The sequence below is a fragment of the Mugil cephalus genome, chromosome 2 (genome assembly GCF_022458985.1).
Source record: "Mugil cephalus isolate CIBA_MC_2020 chromosome 2, CIBA_Mcephalus_1.1, whole genome shotgun sequence".
Taxonomy (NCBI): Eukaryota; Metazoa; Chordata; class Actinopteri; order Mugiliformes; family Mugilidae; genus Mugil; species Mugil cephalus.
Window position 1 is genome coordinate 27,742,791 of NC_061771.1, and position 26,366 is coordinate 27,769,156.

A 26,366-nucleotide genomic window follows, 5' to 3' on the forward strand; every position below is an offset into this window, starting at 1 on the left:
CATAAATAATGTAACACATACAGTATATAATGATCGGCAACGTTACAAAGAAAACATTTTATTTTTTAATTTTCTCTTTTTTAAAGCCATGAACCTCTCTTGAGGGTTAGTGTTAGGGAAGGGCTAAACCATCATTCAAAGAACATAGTACCTTGTGGTTCCATGGTGTAATGGTTAGCACTCTGGACTCTGAATCCAGTGATCCGAGTTCAAATCTCGGTGGAACCAGAACTCGTTGAACATGTAACAACCCACCTATGTAATATAGACAGTGTTATGTCTTAACTGTCTATTTTAAAGTCCTGTGAAATACATGTCTACACTTTTTCCACTGCTGCATTAAAAAACAATATATGTGTTTTATTTTTCAAGATTTTAACTTTAGCAGTAAATAGCGCTTTAGCGTGTAAATAATACCTTCTTTACTATTTTTTATATACAGCGGGTAAAATAAGTATTGAACTCATCACAATTTTTCATAGTAAACATATTTCTAAAGGTGCCATTGACATGACATTTTCACCTGGTGTTGGTAACAACCCCAGTAATCCATACATAGAAAGAAACCAAAACAAATAAGTTCAGAAATGAAGTTATGTGTAATAATGTAAAATAACAGAGGGAAAATATTGAACACATGCAGAAAGGGAGGTGGGAAAAGCCATGGAAAGCCAAGACACCAGCTGAAATCTACCAGTGATCAGAAAGCCATCCTGCCCCTCGTCAGTGCAAATGCATATCAGCTGGTTCAGTCCAAGCCTATAAAAGCCTACAGCCTATAAAAAGGTGTGTCCTCACCAATGTGTCACACAAGGAACATCTCATGATGGGTAAAAGCAAAGAACTGGCTCAAGACCTTCACAACCTTATTGTTGCAAAACATTCTGATGACACTGGTTACATAATCCGGATGTATAACCCTGTATAATCCTTCCATAATCCGGAAGTGGAAAGAACATCATTCACTCGTAAACCCGAGTGAAAAGAATTACCAGAAGAGTTGTCCAAGAGCCAAGGACCACTTGTGGAGAGCTTCAGAAAGACCTGGAATTAGCAGAAACAATTGTTTCAAAGAAAACATTAAGCAGCCACGGCCTGTATGCACTTCACCACGCAAGACTCCATTTCTGAAGAAAAAGCATGTTGAAGCTCGTTTAAAGTTTGCTGCAAAACATTTGGACAAGCCTGTAAAATACTGTGAGAACATAGTCTGGTCAGATGAGAGCTCTTTGGATGCCACAACACACACCATGTTTGGAGGACAAAACGCACTGCACACCACCCCAAAAACCCCATACCAACAGTGAAGTTTGGAGGTGGGAACATCATGGTGTGGAGCTGTTTTTCTGCATATGTTACTGACAAACTTCATATAATTGAATGGAGGATGAATGGAAACATGTACAGAGACATTTTTCAGAACAATCTGCTGCCATCTACCAGAATGATGAAGATGAAACGAGGGTGGATGTTTCAGGTATCATGTCAATGTTGTGGAGACCCTCTGCTCATTTAGTCCAAACAGCATCCATTGGTTTTACATGAGGTCAGTATACTTGTATCCATACCACTTCAGTGTCTTTAAACATAAGGTCCTGTCTTTGTTTCACAGGAATATGATTTTGAATGTAAATCTCCTCAGTTCCTCTGTAGCTATTTCTGTCCTTTCTATATATTTTCAGTGTTAATTATGCAAGTTGTTATCATGCATCAAACTATATAAATAATATATAAAATATAATATAATCTATAAGCCAGATTTAACAGCTCTGGATTGTTTGATTTGTTTGGAGTATAAAAGTAATAAGAACACCACAAAGATCGGTGTATAATTTAAAAACAATGTATTGCATTTATTAAAAACAGACATATTTTGTCAATTCACATAGAAAAATATTCAAGAGGTGTTATCCACAAATAAAAAAGGCATTTGACAAATCATTAACAACATAAAATGCTCTGAATACAGATACTTGTTATGTAAAACTCTGTGTGTTCCAGTATAAACAAGGCATTTTTTAAAACACTGACGTCCATGTTTTTGAGTTTTCAAAAAACACAGATTTGAAGCTCATTTTAATTTCGGTGTAAATTCAGCGTTTCAAAAACAAATGGATCTAATATACGGAAAGCGTCGATCATGACTTTACAAGCCTCTGGTCCTTTTTTCACCACGGTGTCGATCAGCTTTCTAGCTTTGTCTTCCCTGGAAGGCAAAGCTTGCATCTCTTCCAGTTCACTACTGTTTATAACCTCCTTCTGCAGAAGCTCATCCAGCAGATTCTTCAGAACAGGATCAGACACTCTGTTAATAAACTCTACCCGAACAGACTTCAGCTTCTTATCTTCTTGAACATGTGAAGTCAGAGGCCAGTTTGGATTGTAGCAGCTCGGATGAGGACCTGGAAGATAAAAGAAATATGTTTCATTGCCATAATAAACTTTGGTCTTTGCATCATAAGTATTTGGGAGTATAAATAAGAACTTATCCTCAGGTATTGTATGAATTATTATTATAGTTGGATTGCAAATGTGTTCGGGTGATGCAGTATCATTTGTGCTGTCAAAAAACAGCAAGTATTGCTGCAGCCAAACTTACCGATGGCTTGTCTGTCCAGAACTGCAATCACAACATCAACCACTTCACTTCATATTGAATGAGATCATGTTCATTTTTTATGTTTTAATATGTGTTTATGTTTTTTGTCTGTGGATGTCCATCAAGTTAGAAGATATCTTCATCTACAAACACGTACACAGTATTTTGAGCACCGCTGTATTTGTCCATTTTTAAATAAACAAGTGGATACATTAAATAAGTCAGCATGGGAATCCACCAAAGGTAAATGACAGTTATTTTCTACAGGTTTTTAACTAAACAAATTGTTGCTCACCTCCATCTGTTACTAGTCCATGCAGTGATGATGAGTCCCTGGTTATAGTGTGGGTTAACTGGCTGGATGGGCCTGGAGCTGAGAAGGACCTTCCACCTGAAACCAAAAGTGTTTGGAGACAGCAGCTCTATACATTTCCTACTGTGTCTCTAATGATGGACATTTCATTTGGTTACAGGCCGTAGAACTGAGGTCAAATCTCAGATGGTCTCTTTAGGTGCATTTTAATCTTGGTGTAAAAAATATTTACTGCACACTTCATCTGGATACATGTTGACACCATGTTCAAACAGAGACCAATATTCCAAGTATTAACCCTTTGTAACTTGTTAATTATATATATAATTAAGTCTGTACTGTACTGTGGGCTGCATGATCACAGCTAAAAGTCAGGAAGTGGACCCACTAATGTGTATTTTAATTTAAATTAAAATCAACACAATGTTGCAGAATCTCTGTCATTTACAATGATCTCTAACAGTGTTGCTCACCTCTTCTGTCACTTGTGACCAGAGACGATGATCCTGGCTCAGTGGATGGAGGTTGGGCTGACAGGAGACTGAAGGCTGGAGCTGCTTGTACATCTGAACCATAAAATAACACAAGACTGTGAAGGATGCACTCTGGGGTAAATAGATGACATACAGTACGTACATGTACGTATGCAATTCACAGTTTTATTTTAATTTAGAACAATTAGAAGTTACCATTAAGCAGCCAGTAACATAAACGGGTATAGAGGATATTTGACTATAGATGGAGCAGGAGAAATGTGGCACTTGGAAGAATCTCTAGACAGTATAATATGAAAGGGACAGAGGTGGTTGTTGATTTAAAAAAAAAAAAAAAGAGAGAGAGAGAGAGAAAATAATTCAAAATTGTTGATCAGCTTGGAAAAAAACATGAACATGTCTTTGTTTTCTTGTCACTAAAGCTCCATAGACACTTATTTTTTGCATTTCTTTTTCTAAACAGATTGTTGCTTACCTCCATCTGTTACTAGTCCATGCATTGATGAGGCTGAGTCACTGGTTATAGTGTGGATTAACTGGCTGGATGGGCCTGGAGCTGAGGAGGACCTTCCACCTAAAATCAAACGAGTAGTACTGGGTTAGTTTAGTGCATGTTAGTAACAGGTGTAAACAGAGAACGCTGGTACACCTGGTATTATTATACATGAACAGACATTTTAAATGATGATGCATTTTAATCTTGGTGTAAAAAATATTCACTGCACACTACATCTGGATACATGTTGACACCATGTTCAAACAGAGACCAATATTCCAAGTATTAGCCCTCTGGAACTTGTTAAATAGGGGCTACAGGGCTTCGCCTGAGGCCTAGTAGGGGCTAGGCAAAGCCCAGAGGCCCCGATTGTTATCTCGCGTGTTTCTTATTATTATTTGGGGCTACGGGGCAACGCCCGAGCCCCCAGTCTACAGCAGAAAAGCCCTGAGCCCCTATTGCTATCCCGTGTGTTTCTTCTTTTTTTTTTAAATTCCTTTTTCTCCCCGTTTTCGTCCCTTAACTCATCCAACAGCTTGAAGAGCTGAAAGGCAAGTTATATATCAAAACGTGCGGCTCAATTGGGATCGGTGTGCTATTACTTGTTTTTCCGAAATACGAATTTTTTTGAGACATAAGTCGCAAAAAATTACCTGCGACAAATTTACCATAGGAAATGAATGGGACGGCTGAAAAAGAACACCCAAAAATCACAGTTTTTCAAAGGTCTACCTCTCAGGCATACTTTCACCTACAGACTTCATTTGAACTTTAAAATGTAGACACCAGCCTTGTGTATTGGTGTATTATTTCCTCGTTTTGATACGTCTTATTGTTGTTGATCAATCACTGTTCAATGACCATAAAAATTTCTCTCGAATCTTGTTTTAGAGTGTGGAATGTTGCTACATAGACTCTATGTTTTTTTCAGGTAATTTCACACACGTTCTCACACTGAGAACGTGTGTGAAATTACCTGAAAATTTTCTCTTTACATGCTCGTCGCAGCCACAATTTACACACTAGACACATGATTTTTTTCCACAGTTTTAAACAAACCTGTTGTGTCTCTCACAATGTGCTCGGCAAAGCAGTGAGACGTACAGAATTTAAACTGTGAGGGTCTGTTTGTGGTAAAGTACCTGCCTGCTCACCATTCACTCCAATGCAAAGATTTTCTGAGAGAAGGAGAAGGGACCTTTGTTTTAAACTCGCGAGTGTGTCCAAAATATTTACTCTAGAAGGACAAAAGGCATATCAAAGTCTTCAGGAAGGTCTTACAACACCCACGGTCTGCTTGTTTTTCTGATAGCAGCTACCGTTTTGTCACAGTGAGTCAAAATGTGAGAACAGTGAAAAGGAGGGAAATCTAGCTCTTTTCTGTGTCCTGGCTGTGCGCGCTTCCGTCGAGCCGAAGCTCTGGGCCACAGCTGAGACCAGTTCATTAATCAGTTGTCTCTACACACACCAACACACACACCTCCCCACCCACACAGATACCTTTGTAATTACAGATACACACACGCACACACAAACACACAGGTACCTTTATGTTATTACACTTACAAATACACACAGGAAGAGTAGTAGGACACACAAACATGCGCGCGAGAGCGCGCATTAATATCTCACACACACTACATAGGTAACTTTGTGATTACAGTAACACACACACACTTCTCACCCTCACCCACCCACACACATACATAAATGCTATTACAGTTACAGATACACTCAGGAAGAGTACTAGGATACACGCTTTCGTGCGCATTACTCTCTCACACACAGTCTAACTGTGAGCTAACTGTGCTAACCATACGCTAATTGTGCTAAATGCAGGCAAAGTGTGGTAATTCCCATGTTGACAGAGACGATACTCCCGGCATTAGCCCCCTGTAGCCCCTTCAAAATTTCCCAAAGTGTATTTTCTGGTTATGTATATAATTGAGTATACTGTAGTCTGCATGATCACAGCTAAAAGTCAGGAAGTGGACACACTAATGTGTGTTTCAAATTAAATCAACACGATGTTGCAGAATCTCATTTCATTTACAATGATCTCTAACAGTGTTGCTCACCTCTTCTGTCACTTGTGACCAGAGACGATGATCCCGGCTCAGTGGATGGAGGTTGGGCTGACAAGAGACTGAAGGCTGGAGCTGCTTGTACATCTGAACCATAAAATAAACACAAGACTGTGAAGGATGCACTCTGGGGTAAATAGATGACATACAGTACGTACATGTACGTATGCAATTCACAGTTTTATTTTAATTTAGAACAATTAGAAGTTACCATTAAGCAGCCAGTAACATAAACGGGTATAGAGGATATTTGACTATAGATGGAGCAGGAGAAATGTGGCACTTGGAAGAATCTCTAGACAGTATAATATGAAAGGGACAGAGGTGGTTGTTGATTTAAAAAAAAAAAAAAGAGAGAGAGAGAAAATAATTCAAAATTGTTGATCAGCTTGGAAAAAAACATGAACATGTCTTTGTTTTCTTGTCACTAAAGCTCCATAGACACTTATTTTTTGCATTTCTTTTTCTAAACAGATTGTTGCTTACCTCCATCTGTTACTAGTCCATGCATTGATGAGGCTGAGTCACTGGTTATAGTGTGGATTAACTGGCTGGATGGGCCTGGAGCTGAGGAGGACCTTCCACCTAAAATCAAACGAGTAGTACCGGGTTAGTTTAGTGCATGTTAGTAACAGGTGTAAACAGAGAACGCTGGTACACCTGGTATTATTATACATGAACAGACATTTTAAATGATGATGCATTTTAATCTTGGTGTAAAAAATATTCACTGCACACTACATCTGGATACATGTTGACACCATGTTCAAACAGAGACCAATATTCCAAGTATTAGCCCTCTGGAACTTGTTAAATAGGGGCTACAGGGCTTCGCCTGAGGCCTAGTAGGGGCTAGGCAAAGCCCAGAGGCCCCGATTGTTATCTCGCGTGTTTCTTATTATTATTTGGGGCTACGGGGCAATGCCCGAGCCCCCAGTCTACAGCAGCAAAGCCCTGAGCCCCTATTGCTATCCCGTGTGTTTCTTCTTCTTCTTTTTTTAAATTCCTTTTTCTCCCCGTTTTCGTCCCTTAACTCATCCAACAGCTTGAAGAGCTGAAAGGCGAGTTATATATCAAAACGTGCGGCTCAATCGGGATCAGTGTGCTATTACTTGTTTTTTCGAAATACGAATTTTTTTGAGACATAAGTCGCAAAAAATTACCTGCGACAAATTTACCATAGGAAATGAATGGGACGGCTGAAAAAGAACACCCAAAAATCACAGTTTTTCAAAGGTCTACCTCTCAGGCATACTTTCACCTACAGACTTCATTTGAACATTAAAATGTAGACACCAGCCTTGTGTATTGGTGTATTATTTCCTCGTTTTGATACGTCTTATTGTTGTTGATCAATCACTGTTCAATGACCATAAAAATTTCTCTCGAATCTTGTTTTAGAGTGTGGAATGTTGCTACATAGACTCTATGTTTTTTTCAGGTAATTTCACACACGTTCTCACACTGAGAACGTGTGTGAAATTACCTGAAAATTTTCTCTTTACATGCTCGTCGCAGCCACAATTTACACACTAGACACATGATTTTTTCCACAGTTTTAAACAAACCTGTTGTGTCTCTCACAATGTGCTCGGCAAAGCAGTGAGACGTACAGAATTTAAACTGTGAGGGTCTGTTCGTGGTAAAGTACCTGCCTGCTCACCATTCACTCCAATGCAAAGATTTTCTGAGAGAAGGAGAAGGGACCTTTGTTTTAAACTCGCGAGTGTGTCCAAAATATTTACTCTAGAAGGACAAAAGGCATATCAAAGTCTTCAGGAAGGTCTTACAACACCCACGGTCTGCTTGTTTTTCTGATAGCAGCTACCGTTTTGTCACAGTGAGTCAAAATGTGAGAACAGTGAAAAGGAGGGAAATCTAGCTCTTTTCTGTGTCCTGGCTGTGCGCGCTTCCGTCGAGCCGAAGCTCTGGGCCACAGCTGAGACCAGTTCATTAATCAGTTGTCTCTGCTGTTAATACAGCTGATCCCTGTGTCACATACATTTATGTTACAACAACACACACCAACACACACACCTCCCCACCCACACAGATACCTTTGTAATTACAGATACACACACGCACACACAAGCACACAGGTACCTTTATGTTATTACACTTACAAATACACACAGGAAGAGTAGTAGGACACACAAATATGCGCGCGAGAGCGCGCATTAATATCTCACACACACTACATAGGTAACTTTGTGATTACAGTAACACACACACACTTCTCACCCTCACCCACCCACACACATACATACATACATGCTTTTACAGTTACAGATACACTCAGGAAGAGTACTAGGATACACACTTTCGTGCGCATTACTCTCTCACACACAGTCTAACTGTGAGCTAACTGTGCTAACCATACGCTAATTGTGCTAAATGCAGGCAAAGTGTGGTAATTCCCATGTTGACAGAGACGATACTCCCGGCATTAGCCCCCTGTAGCCCCTTCAAAATTTCCCAAAGTGTATTTTCTAGTTATGTATATAATTGAGTATACTGTAGGCTGCATGATCACAGCTAAAAGTCAGGAAGTGGACACACTAATGTGTGTTTTAAATTAAATTAAAATCAACACAATGTTGCAGAATCTCTGTCATTTACAATGATCTCTAACAGTGTTGCTCACCTCTTCTGTCACTTGTGACCAGAGACGATGATCCTGGCTCAGTGGATGGAGGTTGGGCTGACAGGAGACTGAAGGCTGGAGCTGCTTGTACATCTGAACCATAAAATAAACACAAGACTGTGAAGGATGCACTCTGGGGTAAATAGACGACATACAGTACGTACATGTACGTATGCAATTCACAATCATTTTATTTTAATTTAGAACAATTAGAAGTTACCATTAAGCAGCCAGTAACATAAACGGGTATAGAGGATATTTGACTATAGATGGAGCAGGAGCAATGTGGAACTTGGAAGAATCTCTAGACGGTATAATATGAAAGGGACAGAGGTGGTTGTCGATTAAAAAATAAGAGAAAATAATTTAAAATTATTGATCAGCTCGGAAAAACATGAACATGGGGCAATAAAGAAATTCACAAAATGTAAATGTCTTTGTTTTCTTGTCACTAAAGCTCCATAGACACTTATTTTTTGTATTTTTTTTTTCTAAACAAATTGTTGCTCACCTGCATCTGTTACTCGTCCATGGAGTGAATAGGCTGAGTCACTGGTTATAGTGTGGATTGTCTGGCCTGAAACCAAACGAGTAGTACTGGGTTAGTTTAGTGCATGTTAGTAACAGGTGTAAACAGAGAAGACTGGAACACCTGGTATTATCATACATGAACAGACATTTTAAATGACAGAGAGATTTTGTTTCACTGCTTCGCGTGTTATGGTTATAATCTGCAATTTGTGCAGGTTTCTAAAATCTAAAAAAACGTCAGAGCTGAGATCAATGTGTTGTTGCTCATTATGTCCCACGTACACAACAAAGGACGCTGTTCATGGTTCTTAAACAACAGTAGATGGTGAACCTTTATTTGGGGACAGCAGCTCTGTATATATCCCACTGTGTCTCTAATGATTGAGATTTTATTTGGTTACAGGCCGTAGAACTGAGGTCAAAGCTCAGATGGTCTCTTTAGATGCATTTAATGTTGGTGTGAAAACATTTACTGCACACTTCATCTGGATACATGTTGACGCCATGTTCAAACAAAGACCAATATTTCAACTTGTTCATTTAATTTCAGTGGCGTCCAGCCAACGACGTGACCTACATTGAAAATTGGAACTCTTTCTGAGGAAAGCCTGGTCAGAATAGACATATTCATTAATACACGTGACGAGATGTTACAGTCCCTTGTGCCATGATCTAAGGCATAACTCCTTCAGAAACTAGGTCCAACTGGACAACCAACCAGCAGACCAGTGGTCAGCTACTAACTAACCGAGCCACAGAAATAAAACCCCAGCTTATTAGCCTAGCCACCAGCAGCAGGTAATAGAGATGATGGGAATGCAACTACACTCAGACCAGACACCTCATCCTTCTGCCTATGTCAGAAACAAGATACAATTAGCCTGGCCACAGAAATAAAACACCAGCTAATTAGCCTAGACACCATCAGTAGGTAATAGAGATGATGGGAATGATGATGACGAGATGGAGTTCACCCCCCACCTTGGTGGGTGCTCCTCCTTTCTCTGGAAATTTGGCCAATTTTATTAACTTCCATTGCTACGCAGATGACACCCAACTATATTTATCCATGAAACCAGATGAAACTAATCAGCTGGTTAAACTCCAAGCATGCCTTAAAGACATAAAGGCTTGGATGACCTGTAACTTTCTCTTCTTAAACTCAGACAAAACAGAAGTCATTATATTTGGACCTAAAAATGGCAGAAATTCATTATCACCTGGTTTTGTTGGATGGCATTAGCTTGGCCTCCAGTATTTCTGTGAAAACCCTTGGTGTTATATTTGACCAGGATATGTCCTTTAATTTTCACATAAAGCAGGTGACCAGGACTGCTTTCTTTCACCTTCATAATATCATCAAAATTAGGAACATCCTTTCTCAGAGCGATGCGGAAAAAGTAGTTCATGCATTTGTGTCTTCCAGGCTGGATTATTGTAACTCATGTCTGTCAACACTGTCTGACTCCAAATAGCTCTTTAAAAAGCCTCTGATTGATTCAAAATGCTGCAACAAGAGCACTGACAGGAATATGCAAGAGAGATCAAATTACCCCAGTTTTAGCTTCTCTTCATTGACTCCCTTCAAAATCTAGAATTGAATTTAAAATCCTCCTCCTCCTAGTTCCATCATATCTGAAAGACCTCATAGAACCATATTGTCCCAACAGATCACTACAATCTCAAAGTGCAGGTCTACTTCTGAGTTAAACGCTAAAACTCAGGAAGTGGACCTGCTACTGTGTGTTTTAAATGAAACTAAAATATGTGAAAGGCTCCAATTTCAGCTAAAATTGCAAACATTTCAAAATCGCTTTGCTAATAGAAGAGCCACTCATGTTTATAGAGCACAATTATTCAACAATTATTTAATACACCCATCTGACATAACATTATGACCTTTTAATATTGTCTAAGTAACATCCACATGAATGAATTCCAGATCCAAAAGTTTCCCAGCAGATCACTGAACTGACAAAAGATGGTTCAAATGTTATTTACTTCTCCTGTCAGTGGTCATAATGTTATGGCTGAACGGTGTAGTAACTAATACTCAAGCCTTCTTTACCAGGTAGTTCAGCACGATACGCCCAGACATGTCTCTCCTCTTGGTCTCGGACTCTCACAGTAACTTCCTTTGTGTTCGGAGTCATTCGAATATCAAATGTTGGGTGGTAGTTTGGTCCATACTTCAGGTCAAACAGAGCTCGCTGTAAAATTATACCAATGTTGTTAATGAACTGAGGTTTTTAACAGCTGAAATATTTCCACAACACAATACAACACACTGGTCTCTGTAGCTAATTTCTCCATTGATGACAATCAACTGTACACGTGAGGATTTCTAAATAACTCACTGGTTTAAATGATTATGTCAAGGCTTACAGTGAAAGGTAGACGTCCTCACAGGTTGCTAGTTGTCTGGCAAGCTCCATCTTCTACCCTCCACTCATGTTCATAGTCTTTTGAGTTCTTTTGAATTAGCTCTGAGTAACTTTTCTCCAAGCTGAGTGTGACCTACTCACCTCAGGCTGTATCGTGTGGGCCTCAGGACAGAGAAGACTATAAAACTGGCCTGTAGTTAGCAGACAAAAGGAAGTCGCCTCGATGTACTCCGCCATCTTCTGCTGGCATTTCACCTTCAGTAGAATTTGGAGATGATTTAGTTGGACATTTTAAGGAAGAGTACCTTCTTCGCATCACACTTAGCAACAGAGTTCTATAAAAGAGGAATCTCCAACCACACTGGTAAAACAGAAAACAAATTCCCAATTCTTTCCATAAACACTCTGGTAATAAATACAAAGCAAAGTGAAATGTGTCACTAGCATAGACTGTATATAAATATGGACGCAACTTCCTCTCATTGGTCAAACTGATGATATTTTTCCTGGATATAAGGGCGGCGCCAACTTGTGACTTTGGAGCCAGAGCCTGATCAGTACGGTCCGAGGGCGGAGCCATGAAATTGATGCCCCACCCACACTTCCTCCAGACACTACGCTCGAAAATGTTGGAAATGTACCTATTTTAATTTTTTTTTAACATCTCTCATGGTCCTGTGGGGCCGCTTTACGGAGCAGTTGGCATGGTAACTGGTGGTCGCTATGATGTCACATCCTGTTTCTTTAGCATCAAATAATTAAAACGAGACTTATCGAAACAACTGACACTTGAACATTCATCAATATTATATTAACAACCTAAAATAACTGAAAATCTTCCTTGTAAATATGTATGTGAAGAGTATTTTACTGTTTTAGTTTGACCCATGCCCCGCCCACTAGCATGGAGGGGGCGTGGCTTATGACCTGTACTGCAGCCAGTCGCCGGGGGGAGATCTACTGTTTTGGCTTCAGTTTAGAGGAGCTGTTCCGCCTCCATCTTCATACGGTCCATGGTCAGAACCTAAAATAAAGATTGTATCTTCAATGCTCTCACCTCCTGCAGTGGCACATTTTCTGGCAGCAGAAACACGTTGAGCTTTTGGCTTTGATTCTTGTACGGCGGTCGGTGGAACAACAGCACTTGTCCACATATTTGTATCTGGATGTTTAGAAGGCGTTTGATGATATCCCACACCAAGCCAAAGGCAGATAAGTGAGGTACATCCACAACCACGTGAGAGGCTGTGATCTCCAGGGGCTGAAGGATGCTCATCCCATCATTACTAATGTGGACCACGGAGAGACCTTCAGCAAAAACAAAAGCAGAAGCAAAGCTGTAAGACACAGGACAGGGCACCATTTACCCAACCTCATGAGTCCTCTGACTCCATGTCATTTAGAAAAATAAAGAATAAGACAAGATAATCCTTTATTTATTTTGGAGATCCATACTGGACATACTTACCAGGTAGATTTCCACAGTGTGGGAGGTGCAGCTGAGAAACAGAACCCTCAGAACAACTTATGCTAAAGAGTGGACCTGCAGGGGTCTTTCCAGCTGAGTTGAGGAGGTCCTCGTCCCACTGGATGATCCAGTACATCAGCTCACCAGCCCGAGTCATCTTAAACACCAGTCTGGTCAATTTACACTGGAACACACCTGCAGACCAGCTCCTAAATCTGTACAACACAACACAGACAATGTATAAATAAAGCTTATCAATTTGAACATGAAATATCTTGTCTTTGTAGTGTGTTCAGATGAATGTAGACTGAAAAAGAGGTTCTCTCATGGTGGAAGGTAGACCGTAGGGGAGGCTATTGCAGTAGTCCAGTCTGGAAGTGATGAAAGAGTGGATGAGTGTTTCAGCTGCAGTGGGGGTGAGAGATAGACAGGTAATGTTTCTGAGGTACATGTACAGACCGGGTGAGTGAGCAGAGATTTTTCAAGTTCACTGAAACAACAGTAAACGCAACCTGAAGAATAAGGAGCCAGAACACTGGCTTTGAAAACAGAATCTTTGGCACTGAAAACAATATTTGGCATTGTGAAAAAGAGTTGTCTGTCTTTTAAACAATTTTGAAAACAACAATTTTTGTTTCTGATATTATTGATGTTGTACTGGTAAAGGACACTTGGATATGAAAAAAAGAAAAAGAAAAGAGATATTTTGCAAATAAATTCTACTGAGCGAAGCTACATCGAACAGAAAACAACCAGTCGTCTGTCTAATACTTTCTCCTGTTTTACAGGAACCTTATCTGTGTACAGGTACTCTGCCTGGGACCTGTTACATGAACGTGCCTCTAATTTAACTTACTTTTCATCCTGAAAACTAATGGCAAGTTTTAAAATTTGATCCACCAAACACAGACACTTTTGAATGAATACTTACTTAGGTAATTAATACGTACAGAAACAGCTTCTAAACTCTATGATGCTCATGGTGGCAATATTTTTGCTGACGTCGCAATACCATGGTTTAATTCACTTCTGTAAAGCCTGCTATCCACAGGGCAATGCACCGGGGTTTTGATATACTGCATGTTTCTTCTTTTTTCTCCTTCTCCCTTTTTTCATCCCATACATATCAAAACGTGCAGTTTGATGGGGATTAGTGTGCTATTACTTTTCTCTACAAAACACAAAGTTTTTCACGACTTACAAATTTTGCATTGGAATGAATGGGACGGGCGAAAAAAAGAGCGAAAAAAGAAAAATCAATGGACTTTTTCAAACGTCTATACAGCTCAGGCATACTTTCATCTAGAGACTTCATTTAAACTTCAAACTGTAGACGCAAGTCTTGTTTTAATCCACGTTTTGATAATTTTTGGAGAAACTTTGACATTATAATGGGTGAGTATTGTGCGGAATGTTGGCGTCAGAGTGGATAACATCACTACTTAGTGTCATGGTTTGTCTGTCTTTTATTTTGTGAATCATGTTTTGTGTTTCCTGTTTTATTTTGGCAAGTTTCTTCGTTTCCTGACGGTCATGTTTCCTTGTGGTTTTGTCATGTCTGTCCATGTCATGGTGTGTTTCCTGTTTGATTTTGTTAAGTTCTAGTGTTCCTGTCTGTGTTCCTTGTTTGTCCCTTGATTGTTCATTGGTTTCACCTCTGTTGATTGTCATCATGTGTCTCACCTGTGTCTTGTCATTTCTCAGCCCTCGTGTGTCTTTATAGCCCTGCCTTCCCTTTGTTCCTTGTCGTGTCGTTTAATGTCTCCACACCAGGTTCCATGTTTCCATGTCTTGTTCCATGTTTTTCCATGCCATGTCCATGATTCCTTTTTGATTTTTGTATTTTGGTTTTCCTGCTGGTTATTTATTAAATACCTTTTGTTTGAATTCCCTGCCTGCCTCATCTGTAGTCCTGGACTTGGGTCCTCACCTCAACTCCCCTACTTGACACTACGAGTGGGAGACGTTGTCTGAAATTGCCTGAAACTTTTCTCTTTCCACGCTCCTCCCGGCGACTGTGAGCCTGTGAGTGCGGCCATGTCGCTCTCTGCACATCATTGAATCTAATGCAGTGCAGATTTTCTGAGAGAAGCAGAAGGGACCTCTGTTTTAAACTCGCACGTGTCTCCAAAATATTTACTATAGAAAGACAAAAAACATCAAAGTCTTCAGGAAGGTCTTACAACGCCTGCGGTTTACAAGTTTTTCTGATAGGAGCTACTGTTGTTGCTGTCACTGAAAGCCCAAATGTGAGACTAGCGCACAGGGAAAATATCAACCTTTTTCTTCACGTTTCTCTCTGTCCCTGCCCAGTGCGCCTCTGTTGTCATTGACAACTACCCAAAGTTGTCATGGCAACCTCTGATCTTCAGGCCAGAGCCACAGCTGGGACCAGTTCATTAATCAGGGACTCCTCTTGATGTTTCTGCTGTTAATACAGCTGATCCCTGTGTCCCACACATTTATGTTACAACAACACACACTCCTCCCTGCACACACACAACACAGGTAATTTTGTGATTACAGTTACACACACATGCGCAATTGCGCATGCATGCACTCCTCTCCCACACACGAACACACTCAAACACACAGGTAACTTTATGTTATTACAGCTATAGATACACACACACACACAGTTCTTGGTTTTAAAGGGAGGAAAAACATTCACATAACTTAATGGGGCTGTGATGTTTTAACTTAACTTTATGTTGTGTAATAGGACTGTGACTGTATCTAATAGACTCTGCATTAAATTCTGCTCATTTATTTTTTGTTCATTGAATTGAAACTTAAAATGTCTGCGTTTAGAAGGATTTAAGTGGAAGATATTTGTCTGAATTACCTGTATGACGTATGTTCACGTTCATTGAAGAGTTCAGGTGAAAAGAGTGTGTGGGTCTGAATTTTAAAAAGACACAATTAGTTATTGAGACATTGGAGACAGGTAGTTCTGTGCAAAACATCAAATATTAATTAATAATTAAGGCTGGTGCGTGGTTTAATCAGAAAACTCAACGCACATGAACGTGAACTACAGACCCACATAAAAATGAATACAGGACAGTAATAAAATAACAAATTGTAAACTCTCACATTTATTTTGTGTCCCTGGTCCGCAGTAGAATCAAGCTGTGATTTTGTTCTGTTTGGATCCAGTGAGAGATCTAATGAGTCTGGAAAATAACAACAAAACATTAAGTGATTGATAGAAGAATGATAGAAATAATAATATTAAATGGAAATATTCTGGTGTAAATGAATAAAACTGGAACCTGAGTGCAGTATTTTAGGAAATGTTCAACCAAGTTCTTACCCAGCTATTTTGGATACTTACCAGGTATAGCTGGATAAGTAGGTGTATTCAAGAGTGCAGGGAATCTATATGAGCAAATTCAGTGTGGTTAATATAAGAGGTGTAGTTGTCTAACACACTGTAAACTAAGGAGGACCAATTCTACCACAGTAAATAATATAAATAAATAAATAAATACCTAAATACATGCCAGAAATAATTCATTAAATAAATAAATACCTACATATATGTCATAAATGCTATTTATTTATTTATCCATTTATTTATTTATTCATTGATGTACATGTGCAATGAAATGTTATGCAGATCAGGGGGGTGAACACAGTGGCTGAACCTGCTGCTCACCAACCCACGCTAACCACCCTGACTATGGCTCAAAAGACTGTGTACATATGTACAGTAGATACATATATTCATTCATTCCACCAATACTTTATGCACTATTCAACTCAGGCTAGCATCAGTCACTTTATGTATATTGTCATGTGCTATGTCATGTTCTCCTTTGTCTACTTTGTGTATACAGGATATATTTCCTTTTATTTTTTTTCTTCTATATTTAAATATATTCTCAACGTTTACATCATAGGCCTTTGACGATGGTAATTTCAATCCTGTGTTGTGTTGCACGTGTCAGAATTGACAATAAAGTTGACTTGACTTCACTTGATGTCTATGTATGTATTATATATTGTTGTGTGTGTGTGTGTGTGTGTGTGTGTGTGTGTGTGTGTGTGAGTGAGTGTGTGTGTGTACATATATTGTATATTGGTGTGAATAACTTAATGTTACAGATGTATTTATGTATTTCAAATATCTTTGTGTTACATGTTACAGTGATAATACTGTCTGCGTTTTTATGGACCATGCTGGTTTGAAATAAAGTTTAAACAATTATAATCAGAGAATCAGATATTATTTCTTCTATTTTTAATTAAGTAAAAGAGCGTGGTAGCAGTCGATGCTCTCTCACAATTCTTTATTATGTCTATGGAAGCTAATGCAGGCGACCAGGCGACTTCAAACCAGGATGCTGAGGAGCTTACACCAACACAAGTGTTGAACCTGAGATACTGGGCATCCGACCGTGTGGCAGACAGACACAGTCAAGCGATGCATCGCTTCCTCCAAATATCTGAGGGTCGACGGTTATGCCGGTGTATGATGCTAAATGCAACAGGCTATCAGACAGGGTCCACTGCAAAAGGTTAATAGTCCTGACTGACAGTGTTCTGTCTTTCTGCCACATCAGCTAAGCACTTCCACTCCTGCTTGCCGTCACTGCACCATTTCAAATCAAACTACCAGGCTGCCTGTGAAAAGCAAAGCATGTGCAGTCGATCTGTACACTCCGATCAACTAGTAGTGGAAGAATTCAGCCAGTGTGGACAGCCTCCTCATCTGCAACATTTCGTTGTGCATGCTTAAGTCAATAAATCAATAACTAACTAAATAAATAAATAAATGGATAAATAAATAAATATCATTTATGGCATATATTCATTTTATTGTGGCAGAATTGGTCCTCCATAGTAAACAACCATCTTTGTTTCTATCTATTAATACTTGTACATTATTTGATTTATTATCATATCATGATATGCTCACTCAAGTGGACCTGTGGCCACTTTTAGAGAAGGGAGGTGACCACAACACACTTGCCGTAGTAAATGTATAGTCTTTACTCAAGAAGATCAGAGGAGGGTCAACAAGACACTGCTCTCTGTCCACAAAGACATTTCGACAAGACTATTTGTCTCATGAGTAGTGGACACATGAGACCAAAGTAGAATAGTTTGGTTTAAATGTTTGGGCATCGTCATGTTTGGAGATGAACCAACACTGGATTCCAGCATCAGAGAACTGATGCATTAGAGGCTGCAGGGATTTGTATTAACCTATATGAATGTGGTCGATATAAGAGGTGTAGTTGTTTACCACACTGAACAGTCTATTTCATTTATATTTATTAACACTTAACAACATTTATATGATTTTTAATTTATTATCGTTTCATGATATTCTCACCTGGGTAGGGCCCGTGTTCCAAACGTCATGAATGGAAAATATGAATATGAGTCAGCCTGGAGAAGGAAAAACAGTTTGAGTGTAATGTGAATGTGATGCTGCTGAAAGCCTCAATATTAAAGATGTAAGTCAACACTCCAGTTCTCAGATTTTGCACCAATTTCCAATGTGTCTGACACGTAGAATATCTACATTACAGCTGAGTCCATTAATTACAATGGGTCACATCCATGAATAATAACCATGAATAAGAAGTAGCTTCAAATAAACACAGACTCACTACCACTGAATAAAGTTAGGAAGTGCTCAGCTCTCACCTCCATCAATGTTTTCTTATCTGCTTCAGATTTTCTGCGTAGTTTGGCATCAGAACCAGACCCCCGCCCTGATGAGAATATATGGAAAAATTAGTGTATTTTCTCTTCTTGCACATTTTCTAAAGGTACAGAGCTTTGTGGCTGTGGGGTACAACATGAATGAGATCTTTTGTGAATACGTACGTATAGTAACAGTTCGAGGCAACATGTGTCCCTTCTTCACTCTGTGGGTACAAATCAACACAGTTAATACTCAAGTGGACCTGTGGCCACTTTTAGAGAAGGGAGGTGACCACAACACACTTGCAGTAGTAAATGTATAGTCTTTACTCAAGAAGATCAGAGGAGGGTCAACAAGCTGTAAAAGAAGATGAGAAACTACAAAAAACAACAATAAAAGCCCTTCATCTAAAAAACAAAAAAACATTTGGGCCCCACCCTAATAAAGGCGCTAATATAACATATCTGTGAGTTCAAAAGTAGGTGCACTTCTGGAATAACAGGTTAATTACACCTAATTAAAATCCATTGATTCTGAACTCTACCAGTGAACTCTACCAGTGAACTCTAAAAGAAAATGTCAGGACATGAGTCCATGAGCTGAATGTGAAGAGAAATTCCTCCAAGCTGCTGTCGACACTGATCAGCAGTTACCAGAAACATTTAGTTACAAGGAGCTCACAGCAGATACTGGAAACAAGGAGACACTGACTTTAACAAAAAACAAATATGAATGAATGATTCATTCTCTTGAATAAACACAAAAGCATAATATGTTGTTTTCCTTTGTTTGGTTGTGTTCTCTTTGTCTACTTTATGGACAAGTACAAAAATCCACTGATGTTTTTGTCCTTTTTTTTTGGAGATTAATCTTGAGAGCATAACATTGTGTACATACAGGACGATGCACGAATGTCTTCATGTGAAGAAGAAGAGGGAGAACATGTAACATGCCTACGAGTTTGAACCCAAAACCGTCTTGTGTTGAGGTGACTGCTGACCACTGCACAGTCACATCATCATCTATATCAGTTATTAATTACTCATAATTAATCATTAACGCTAATAATTAACTTCATACAAATTACTCAGTGCATTACTCTAGTTATTTTAGAAATCATCCCCACTTTACTCTCAGTAGACCGTGTTCTGCATGCAGTGAGAGAGAACAGCTAACTCGGATGTTGATGGTATTCAGTGATATTATTACCGGTCTGTGGTGCTGATATCTGATGGTCCCTGGATTACAGAAAGACAAAGAAAAGTCTTTATCAGTAGGATTTCAGTTAAGTGCTACGACCACACAGTATTTCACACACTGATATAGGATTATGATGTCAGTCAAAATACATCCAGGATTATTTTAAAGTTTAAACAGTTAATTAGATGCTTTCAGACTCACTACCACTGAATAAAGTTAGGAAACTCTTGGCTCTCACCTGCAGCTTCAACGACTCTGTCTCATCCGTTCCAGATGTTTTGCGTAGTTTGGCACCAAAAGTCAGCCATCCTGTCAAGAATATAGTGAAAAATGTGTGTATTTTCTCTGTTTGCACACTTTCTAAAGGTACAGTGCTTTGTAGCTGTGGGATACAACATGAATGAGATCTTTTTGTGAATACACACCTGCACGAACACGTTTAACCAAGTCCTGTCCGTCTCCCACTCTGTGGGTACAAATCAACACAGTCAACACTGAACTGAATCCAGCATAAACAACCAAAGTGAGCACTGAGGTGACGGTGAATCCAACCTTCTACTGACCTTAGAGACCTTATTCTACAGCCTGGAAGTTTCACAAGTCCAAGCAGGACTCTCTTTCCTCTCTCCTGCAGCTCATTTCCACTGAGGTCCACCTCCATGAGATGAGGGAGCTGAGACTCCAGAGCTGAGACCAGACCGATACAGCCAGAGTCTGAGAGCAGACAAGATCTCAACCTGCAGGGAGACGACACTTTGAACACAAAAATACTCAAACTTTTCACATTTAACTCGGGGATGAAAAATAAATTATCTACCTCAGAGTTTTCAGTCTGCAGCGAGGACTCTTCAGTCCATCAGAGAGCAACATGATCCCAATATCTTGTAGCTGATTTTGACTCAGGTCTAGTTCTTGAAGAAAAAAAGGTCTGGACTTCAGAGCTGAGGCCAGAGAATCACAACTGTTCTTTGTTAAGCTACAGGAGCACAGTCTGAATAAAGAACAGAAACAGTAATTAAGTTTATTCATTTAGAATGAATAATAGGTCTGTAACGACTCACTGTGTACATACATTAATTTGTGTGGAATATGTCAACACACTACAGTGTTTATTGAAGAAGCCTGGACATTAAACATGACTAAATTCATTAAACAGAGACCCTGGTGGTTGAGAGACGGTTGTTTATCCTGCAGAGGGCAGTAATGCTTCCAGTAAATCAATATCCCAAAAAGAAGAAGAAGTTGTTGTTTCTGGTTGCCAGTTCATTTACAGGTAGGAGGCAGATTATTTCTGCACATGTAGATATTTAAAGAAAAACCTTTAAAAAAAACGCTGTGTACAAACACACTAGGACCACTCCAGGATAGAAAACAGTTGGGTTTATGCTATGGATGTCTGCACTGGCAGATACAGAGTCATGAAGCTGAACCACAGACTGAAAGAAACCAGGTGACATTCACATCCAGTAAAGTCTCACCTCAGAGTGTTTAGAGAACACAGTGGATTCTTCAGCACAGCACACAGCAGCTTCACTCCTGAGTCCTCCACACTGTTTCCACTCAGGTCCAACTCTTCCAGATAGGACGGGTTGGACTGAAGAGCTGAGAGCAGAGAACCACAGCTGCTCTCTGATAATTTACAGTCAGCCAGTCTGTAATCAGAAGACACATATTAATTCACAATTATTATTGTCATGGTAATATTCCTTGAAGAGCTGCAGAACTAGACTAGAAATTATACAGTTTTCTACATTTCTGCATAAAAATGCTTCAAAGCTCCTTTGATCTGTTGCCATCATTCACTTCAACACAAACATGTGACAAATTGATTTGACTGATTTATTTAAACTAAACCATGAACTGAAGACATTGGACTCTTGTTTAACCTTCAAATTAACTTGTGCTCCAGGAGATTCACCTCAGTGATATGTAATATTGGCTCATTTTCCTGAATAAACAAACACACAAGTATAATATTTATTTGTTTGATTGGGTTCTCTTTGTCTAATTTCAGGACTGACGTCTTGGATCCCTCTCCTTTTGGTGCAACTCTCCCAGGCAAATAATAAACATGCCTTAAAACAAACGATATGAGAAATTATTAGAACCCAAACTGACCTCAAAGTCCTTAGTCTGCAGTGTGGACTCCAAAGTCCTGTAGCCAACAGCTTCACTCCTGAATCCGTCAGGTTCTTGATTTCACTCAAGTCAAGTTCTCTTAGATAAGACGGGTCCGATTTAAGAGCTGAGGCCAGTGAAGCACAACATCTTTCTGACACGATGCTGCCCCTCAGTCTATAAGAAAGAGTGAATTTATCTGTTAAGTTCATCTTCTCGTATCCCATCTCTACAAATGTTTAAAGAACTAGAGAAGACACCGTCATTTTAGTTAAAGGTGTGAACTCTTAGCATGTGGTTAATACTGGTGTGTTATTCTTATCAGGAATGACCAGACAAAGACAGTCGTACCTCAGGGTCTGCAGTCTGCAGTTTGGGCTTTCCAGTGCAGCACACAGCAGCTCCACTCCTGACTCGTTCAGAGTGTTTCTCCTCAGATCCAGTTCTTTCAGCTCAGGGTTTGACTTCAGTTCTGATGCCAGGTGTTCATACTGAGTCTCTGAGAGTTCACCATGAGATGGCCTGTGACATAAGGGGCAGAGCAACACATAACAAACCACTTAGTTGAAACCATAAACTGTATTAAAGATGGACCCCTCTAGGTGCCCTGATTTGTCTCACCTGTGTATATACAGCCTTGTCTTTGCCTTTGTTCCCTGTTGCATCGTTTTTGTTCACTTTATCCTGTCTGTGTTTTTTTGTCTACGTTATTACTTTTTTGGGGGGGTTGTTCCATGCCAGGTTTTCTACGTCCTTGTGTTTTTCTTTGACATTTGTTTATTTATTTTCTATTATTAAATGCTTTTACTTGGAGCCCCAGCCTCATCATTTTCTGATTTTCTGTCCTGCATCTGGGTCGTCCCCTTAAAACCCTCACTTCCTGACACGACCACCAGTTGCCATGCCAACCGCTCAGTAAAGTGGTCTGTGGGACCCTGAGAGTTGTAAAAACAATCTTTAAAATGAGTTCAGTAACTGGTGGAGTTAGTGCAGAGTGTAGTGTTAATTAAACAAAAACGTGAGTGAGTCTGGAGGAAGTGTGGACAGGGCCTCGATATATTGGGCCTCATACTGATCAGACTGACTCCAGAGGCCTGTATCACGAAGTGAGCTCAACTTATTCGGCTTTACTCCAACTTATCCAGCTGAACTTATCCACAACAGTGACTATCTGGATAGGCGGTGTCACGACGCTGGTTATCAACTCACTAACTCAATCCAGGTTTGTCTTGTTGTGAATCGGTGAACGCTCACGTATAAGGGCGGGATCCAAGGCAGCAGACCAATCACAGTCATGAAGCTGATCCGCCAACAAAAAGGAGCAAAGACTGATTCTCCTCAAATATGAAGAAGAAAAGGTAAATCTCATTCGAAATCTCGAAAAGTCAAACGCGGCGGCTGCATCGAAGAAGCGCCATAAGGCATGGTAAAGGACTGCAGATTGCATAAATGCGCAAATTACATATCAATGGCTCAATTAGATTACATTTAACGAAGCCACGAAACCCAAACACTGCGCTGCACAGATGAATCGCGAGTATGACAATTGAGCGACATTCCCCAGATGTGACACCTCTGGAGTAAAAAGAACGCGGGAGCAAATAAAAACCAAGAACAAAAACATCGTTTCATCTGGGGAGTTGGATTTCTTAATTCCATAATGTTACATGGGCTACAATAAAGATGGAAGCTGAAGCCACAATTACGTCATATCAGTACATTAAGTTGTTGGCCTGAATTAAATGATCCTGATTCTGAGCTGTGTTTGAGCTTAGCGGTTTAGGAGGTATTGAAAAAAAGACACTGTTCCTTATTTTGAATATCTGTTGAATATCCGAATATCCAATATCAAATCAGCTTCACCTCGGTGTCACACCGTAGCTTCAATTTGGCCAAACCGGAGGCACATATTTATATACACTGTAGATAGATAGATAGATAGATAGATAGATAGATAGATAGATAGATAGATAGATAGATAGATGTGATGCAATGGTTCATCATTTTCTTTAAACATCATTTTAACAGCAACAGAACAAAGTATTGTGTCAAACTGGTACCATTTGGGCAGCTTTAAAGCTACAGGTGTGTAGCCTTGCTGTGTTTCTGAGGAGGCTCCGGCTTCATCGCTGTGTGATGTGACATCACACTTGGAAGAAAATGCTCGCCTCTCCTCTTCATCCCCACGGTCACTCATCTTCTGATTTGAGTCTGTCTGGGAGGGAAGTTAATTAGAGACACCCTGATTTATTTACACACACACACACACACACACACACACACACACACACACACACACACACACACACACGTATATTGGCGGTCCGATTCCTGTCCCTAGTCTGTCCGTTGTGTCCCTGGGTAAGACACTTAACCCACCTTACCCCAGGTGCGTGATTGCGAGTGAGTGAGTGATGTTGGTGGTTTCCGTCAGCCTGCTCTGACTACTGAGGTAGTTTACCACCACCAGGGTATGACTGTGTGAGCGAATGAATAATGCATACGAACGCGAAAATATACGAATCACGTACATTTTGGTCTCGTGCTAAATTGGGGTCATTTTGCTCATATATTTTTTGATACAGTATAGACCACTGTTGCGCTGTTGCTCCGAATAGTCCTTCTGTGGGTGCGTCTAAAAACATTGAATACAGTGTGTAAATCACACTTTTCTCTCTCTCTTGGTAGTTTTTATACTGTTCTCCAATAATGAATGGGTTAAATATTACCGATAAATATAAACAGCACCTCGACATAACGCGTCCTGGAAGTATTGTGATAAAACTTTAACGTTTCCTCTTACCTGAGAGCGAACCGCTACTCAACCTTCTTACTTTACAATAAACACTCTGTCAGCAGATATTCGAGGAAGTGGTGGTTGCGTGTGCGTGAGTGTTTGACGGATGGCGCACACACACAGAAAAAATGGGCACACATGATGACATGATTTGTAGCGATTAAAGAAAAAAGCAGTCGCTGAGCGTAGGGTATTTGCTGTTTGTCTAACGCCCTGTAGACTAGTAACAAAATATTCGCTGAGATAAAAAAAAAAAAAAAAAAATATATATATATATATAATGTTAAAGGATTTTACTAAAGAAGAAAAAACAACTTTTTATAATGTGCTTAAGTATAGAAAAAATCAATCACAGCGATCAAAAGCAAAAAACAGTGGTCAACAAAGAATATGGTCCACTGGTTGTAGATCAGGTTTATTCCCACCTTTAATACTCGTCAGTAATGGAGCGTCCTGTATGTTTCCAAACACCAAAGCACTTGTCTCTCAGTGAAATTTGTGATGTCAATGAATGTAGCTCTGTAGCCACGCCTTTCCTGCAGTTCACAGGCTGCAGACTGCCACTTGTCCCTGAATTTGTAGGGCAACTGTCTTATGATGGTTAACACGTTAGCTGGCAAGTCCAGGTCATGCAGGTATAACACTTATTCCGTGATGTTACAGCAACTTCTGAGAAGAGAGCTTTTACATCCTCATTTTTTTATTGACGGCCATGAAAGAGCTCTTTCCATATATGCAGATGCAATCTTCAGCTCATTTCCAAATTGCTCCTGCAATAGAGCTTTTGGCTTTGCATATCCTCTCTCGGGCTCCATATGCTGGCATCTTCTTATCTAATAACAATGCATAACTTCTCAACCCATGTCGTTACAAACTCATAATATCCGAGGTGCTTACAAATGGACAAAAATACACTACACATTATAGAAATATAATATAAAAAGGGCATGCCATCATGAAAAAGAAACAGGTGAATGGGGAGTTAGTTGGGCCTACGTATACTATGTTGCCCCAGTCAGCTGTAACTGAGACCATCTTTGTTACTTCAGCATCTTTAAAAGTAAAAATCTAATCGACTGTAATGATACACACATTAATCTAACCTCTGACAGAACTTTGACAAGTAGTCTTTATTATTATTGCAATATAACACAAATCCTGACAGTAATGAGTAGAAAGATTGCTGATTTGATGGCTGTTTCAGCCAGAGGTCGGACCCAGAATGCGAGAGACCAGGATACTCAAGCGAAGTTAATAAGAACAAGTTAAATTCACAAAATGTCTGCCTGCACTAAAAGAGGAACAAAAAGCAACAAAAAGTTTTGTTATCTTACTGTAGGTAAAGCCTTAGCTCTGGCACAGACCGAGTGAAGCCAAATTATCTGGCATCAGAGGGGAGCTACAGCAATCCTTTTAAGGTGCTCTTGATTGGGATTAGCTGCAGCTGGTTAGGGTGCTGCAACTATATGTATAATATTTGGATGCGAGATGATTGAAATTGTGTAGAAATGTGTAGAAAGACTGTGGAAATGCTGTAAAACACATTCATTTCTCACAGTACTGTCACAGATCCAAC

At 39.7% G+C, this 26,366-nt stretch overlaps 2 protein-coding genes and 1 non-coding gene across 3 annotated transcripts; 1 reads left to right on the top strand and 2 right to left on the bottom strand.

The window, feature by feature from the left end:
* Positions 1-156: 156 nt before the first annotated feature.
* trnaq-cug lies at positions 157-228 on the top strand. The gene has a single exon. It is a non-coding gene; the product is annotated as a tRNA-Gln (tRNA).
* Positions 229-5,963: 5,735 nt separating this feature from the next.
* LOC125003490 (NACHT, LRR and PYD domains-containing protein 1-like) lies at positions 5,964-20,936 on the bottom strand. The gene is made up of 19 exons (XM_047577454.1): positions 20,693-20,936; positions 20,439-20,612; positions 20,301-20,341; positions 20,114-20,184; positions 19,885-19,913; positions 18,858-18,898; positions 18,675-18,742; positions 18,358-18,413; positions 16,351-16,394; positions 16,110-16,189; positions 15,859-15,914; positions 13,014-13,228; positions 12,603-12,853; positions 11,687-11,800; positions 11,230-11,371; positions 9,142-9,207; positions 8,631-8,723; positions 6,473-6,571; positions 5,964-6,073 (listed from the first exon to the last, which is right to left on the bottom strand). Exons 1-19 carry the CDS (start codon positions 20,902-20,904, stop codon positions 5,964-5,966), a joined length of 1,962 nt encoding a protein of 653 aa, XP_047433410.1. The 5' UTR covers positions 20,905-20,936.
* Positions 20,937-21,241: 305 nt separating this feature from the next.
* LOC125003717 (NACHT, LRR and PYD domains-containing protein 12-like) lies at positions 21,242-24,833 on the bottom strand. Its single transcript, XM_047577834.1, has 5 exons — positions 24,797-24,833; positions 24,054-24,204; positions 22,345-22,515; positions 21,994-22,170; positions 21,242-21,527 (listed from the first exon to the last, which is right to left on the bottom strand). The coding sequence occupies exons 2-5, from the start codon at positions 24,188-24,190 to the stop codon at positions 21,350-21,352; spliced, it is 663 nt and encodes a 220-aa protein (XP_047433790.1). The 5' UTR covers positions 24,191-24,204; positions 24,797-24,833; the 3' UTR covers positions 21,242-21,349.
* Between the last annotated feature and the right edge of the window lie 1,533 nt (positions 24,834-26,366).

What these genes read in the sequence shown, in the direction of transcription:
- LOC125003717 (XM_047577834.1), bottom strand. Translation starts at nt 24,190, where the DNA reads ATGAGTGACCGTGGGGATGAAGAGGAGAGGCGAGCATTTTCTTCCAAG. An exon ending in GCTTTAAAGCTGCCCAAATG is followed by an intron (nt 22,516 to 24,053) that starts GTACCAGTTTGA and finishes CTTATGTCACAG; the next exon opens with GCCATCTCATGGTGAACTCT. An exon ending in TGCAGACTGCAGACCCTGAG is followed by an intron (nt 22,171 to 22,344) that starts GTACGACTGTCT and finishes TCTTTCTTATAG; the next exon opens with ACTGAGGGGCAGCATCGTGT.
- LOC125003490 (XM_047577454.1), bottom strand. Translation starts at nt 20,904, where the DNA reads ATGAATAAACTTAATTACTGTTTCTGTTCTTTATTCAGACTGTGCTCC. An exon ending in TGCAGACTGAAAACTCTGAG is followed by an intron (nt 20,613 to 20,692) that starts GTAGATAATTTA and finishes GTCTCCCTGCAG; the next exon opens with GTTGAGATCTTGTCTGCTCT. An exon ending in GGTCACAAGTGACAGAAGAG is followed by an intron (nt 6,572 to 8,630) that starts GTGAGCAACACT and finishes GTTTGATTTTAG; the next exon opens with GTGGAAGGTCCTCCTCAGCT.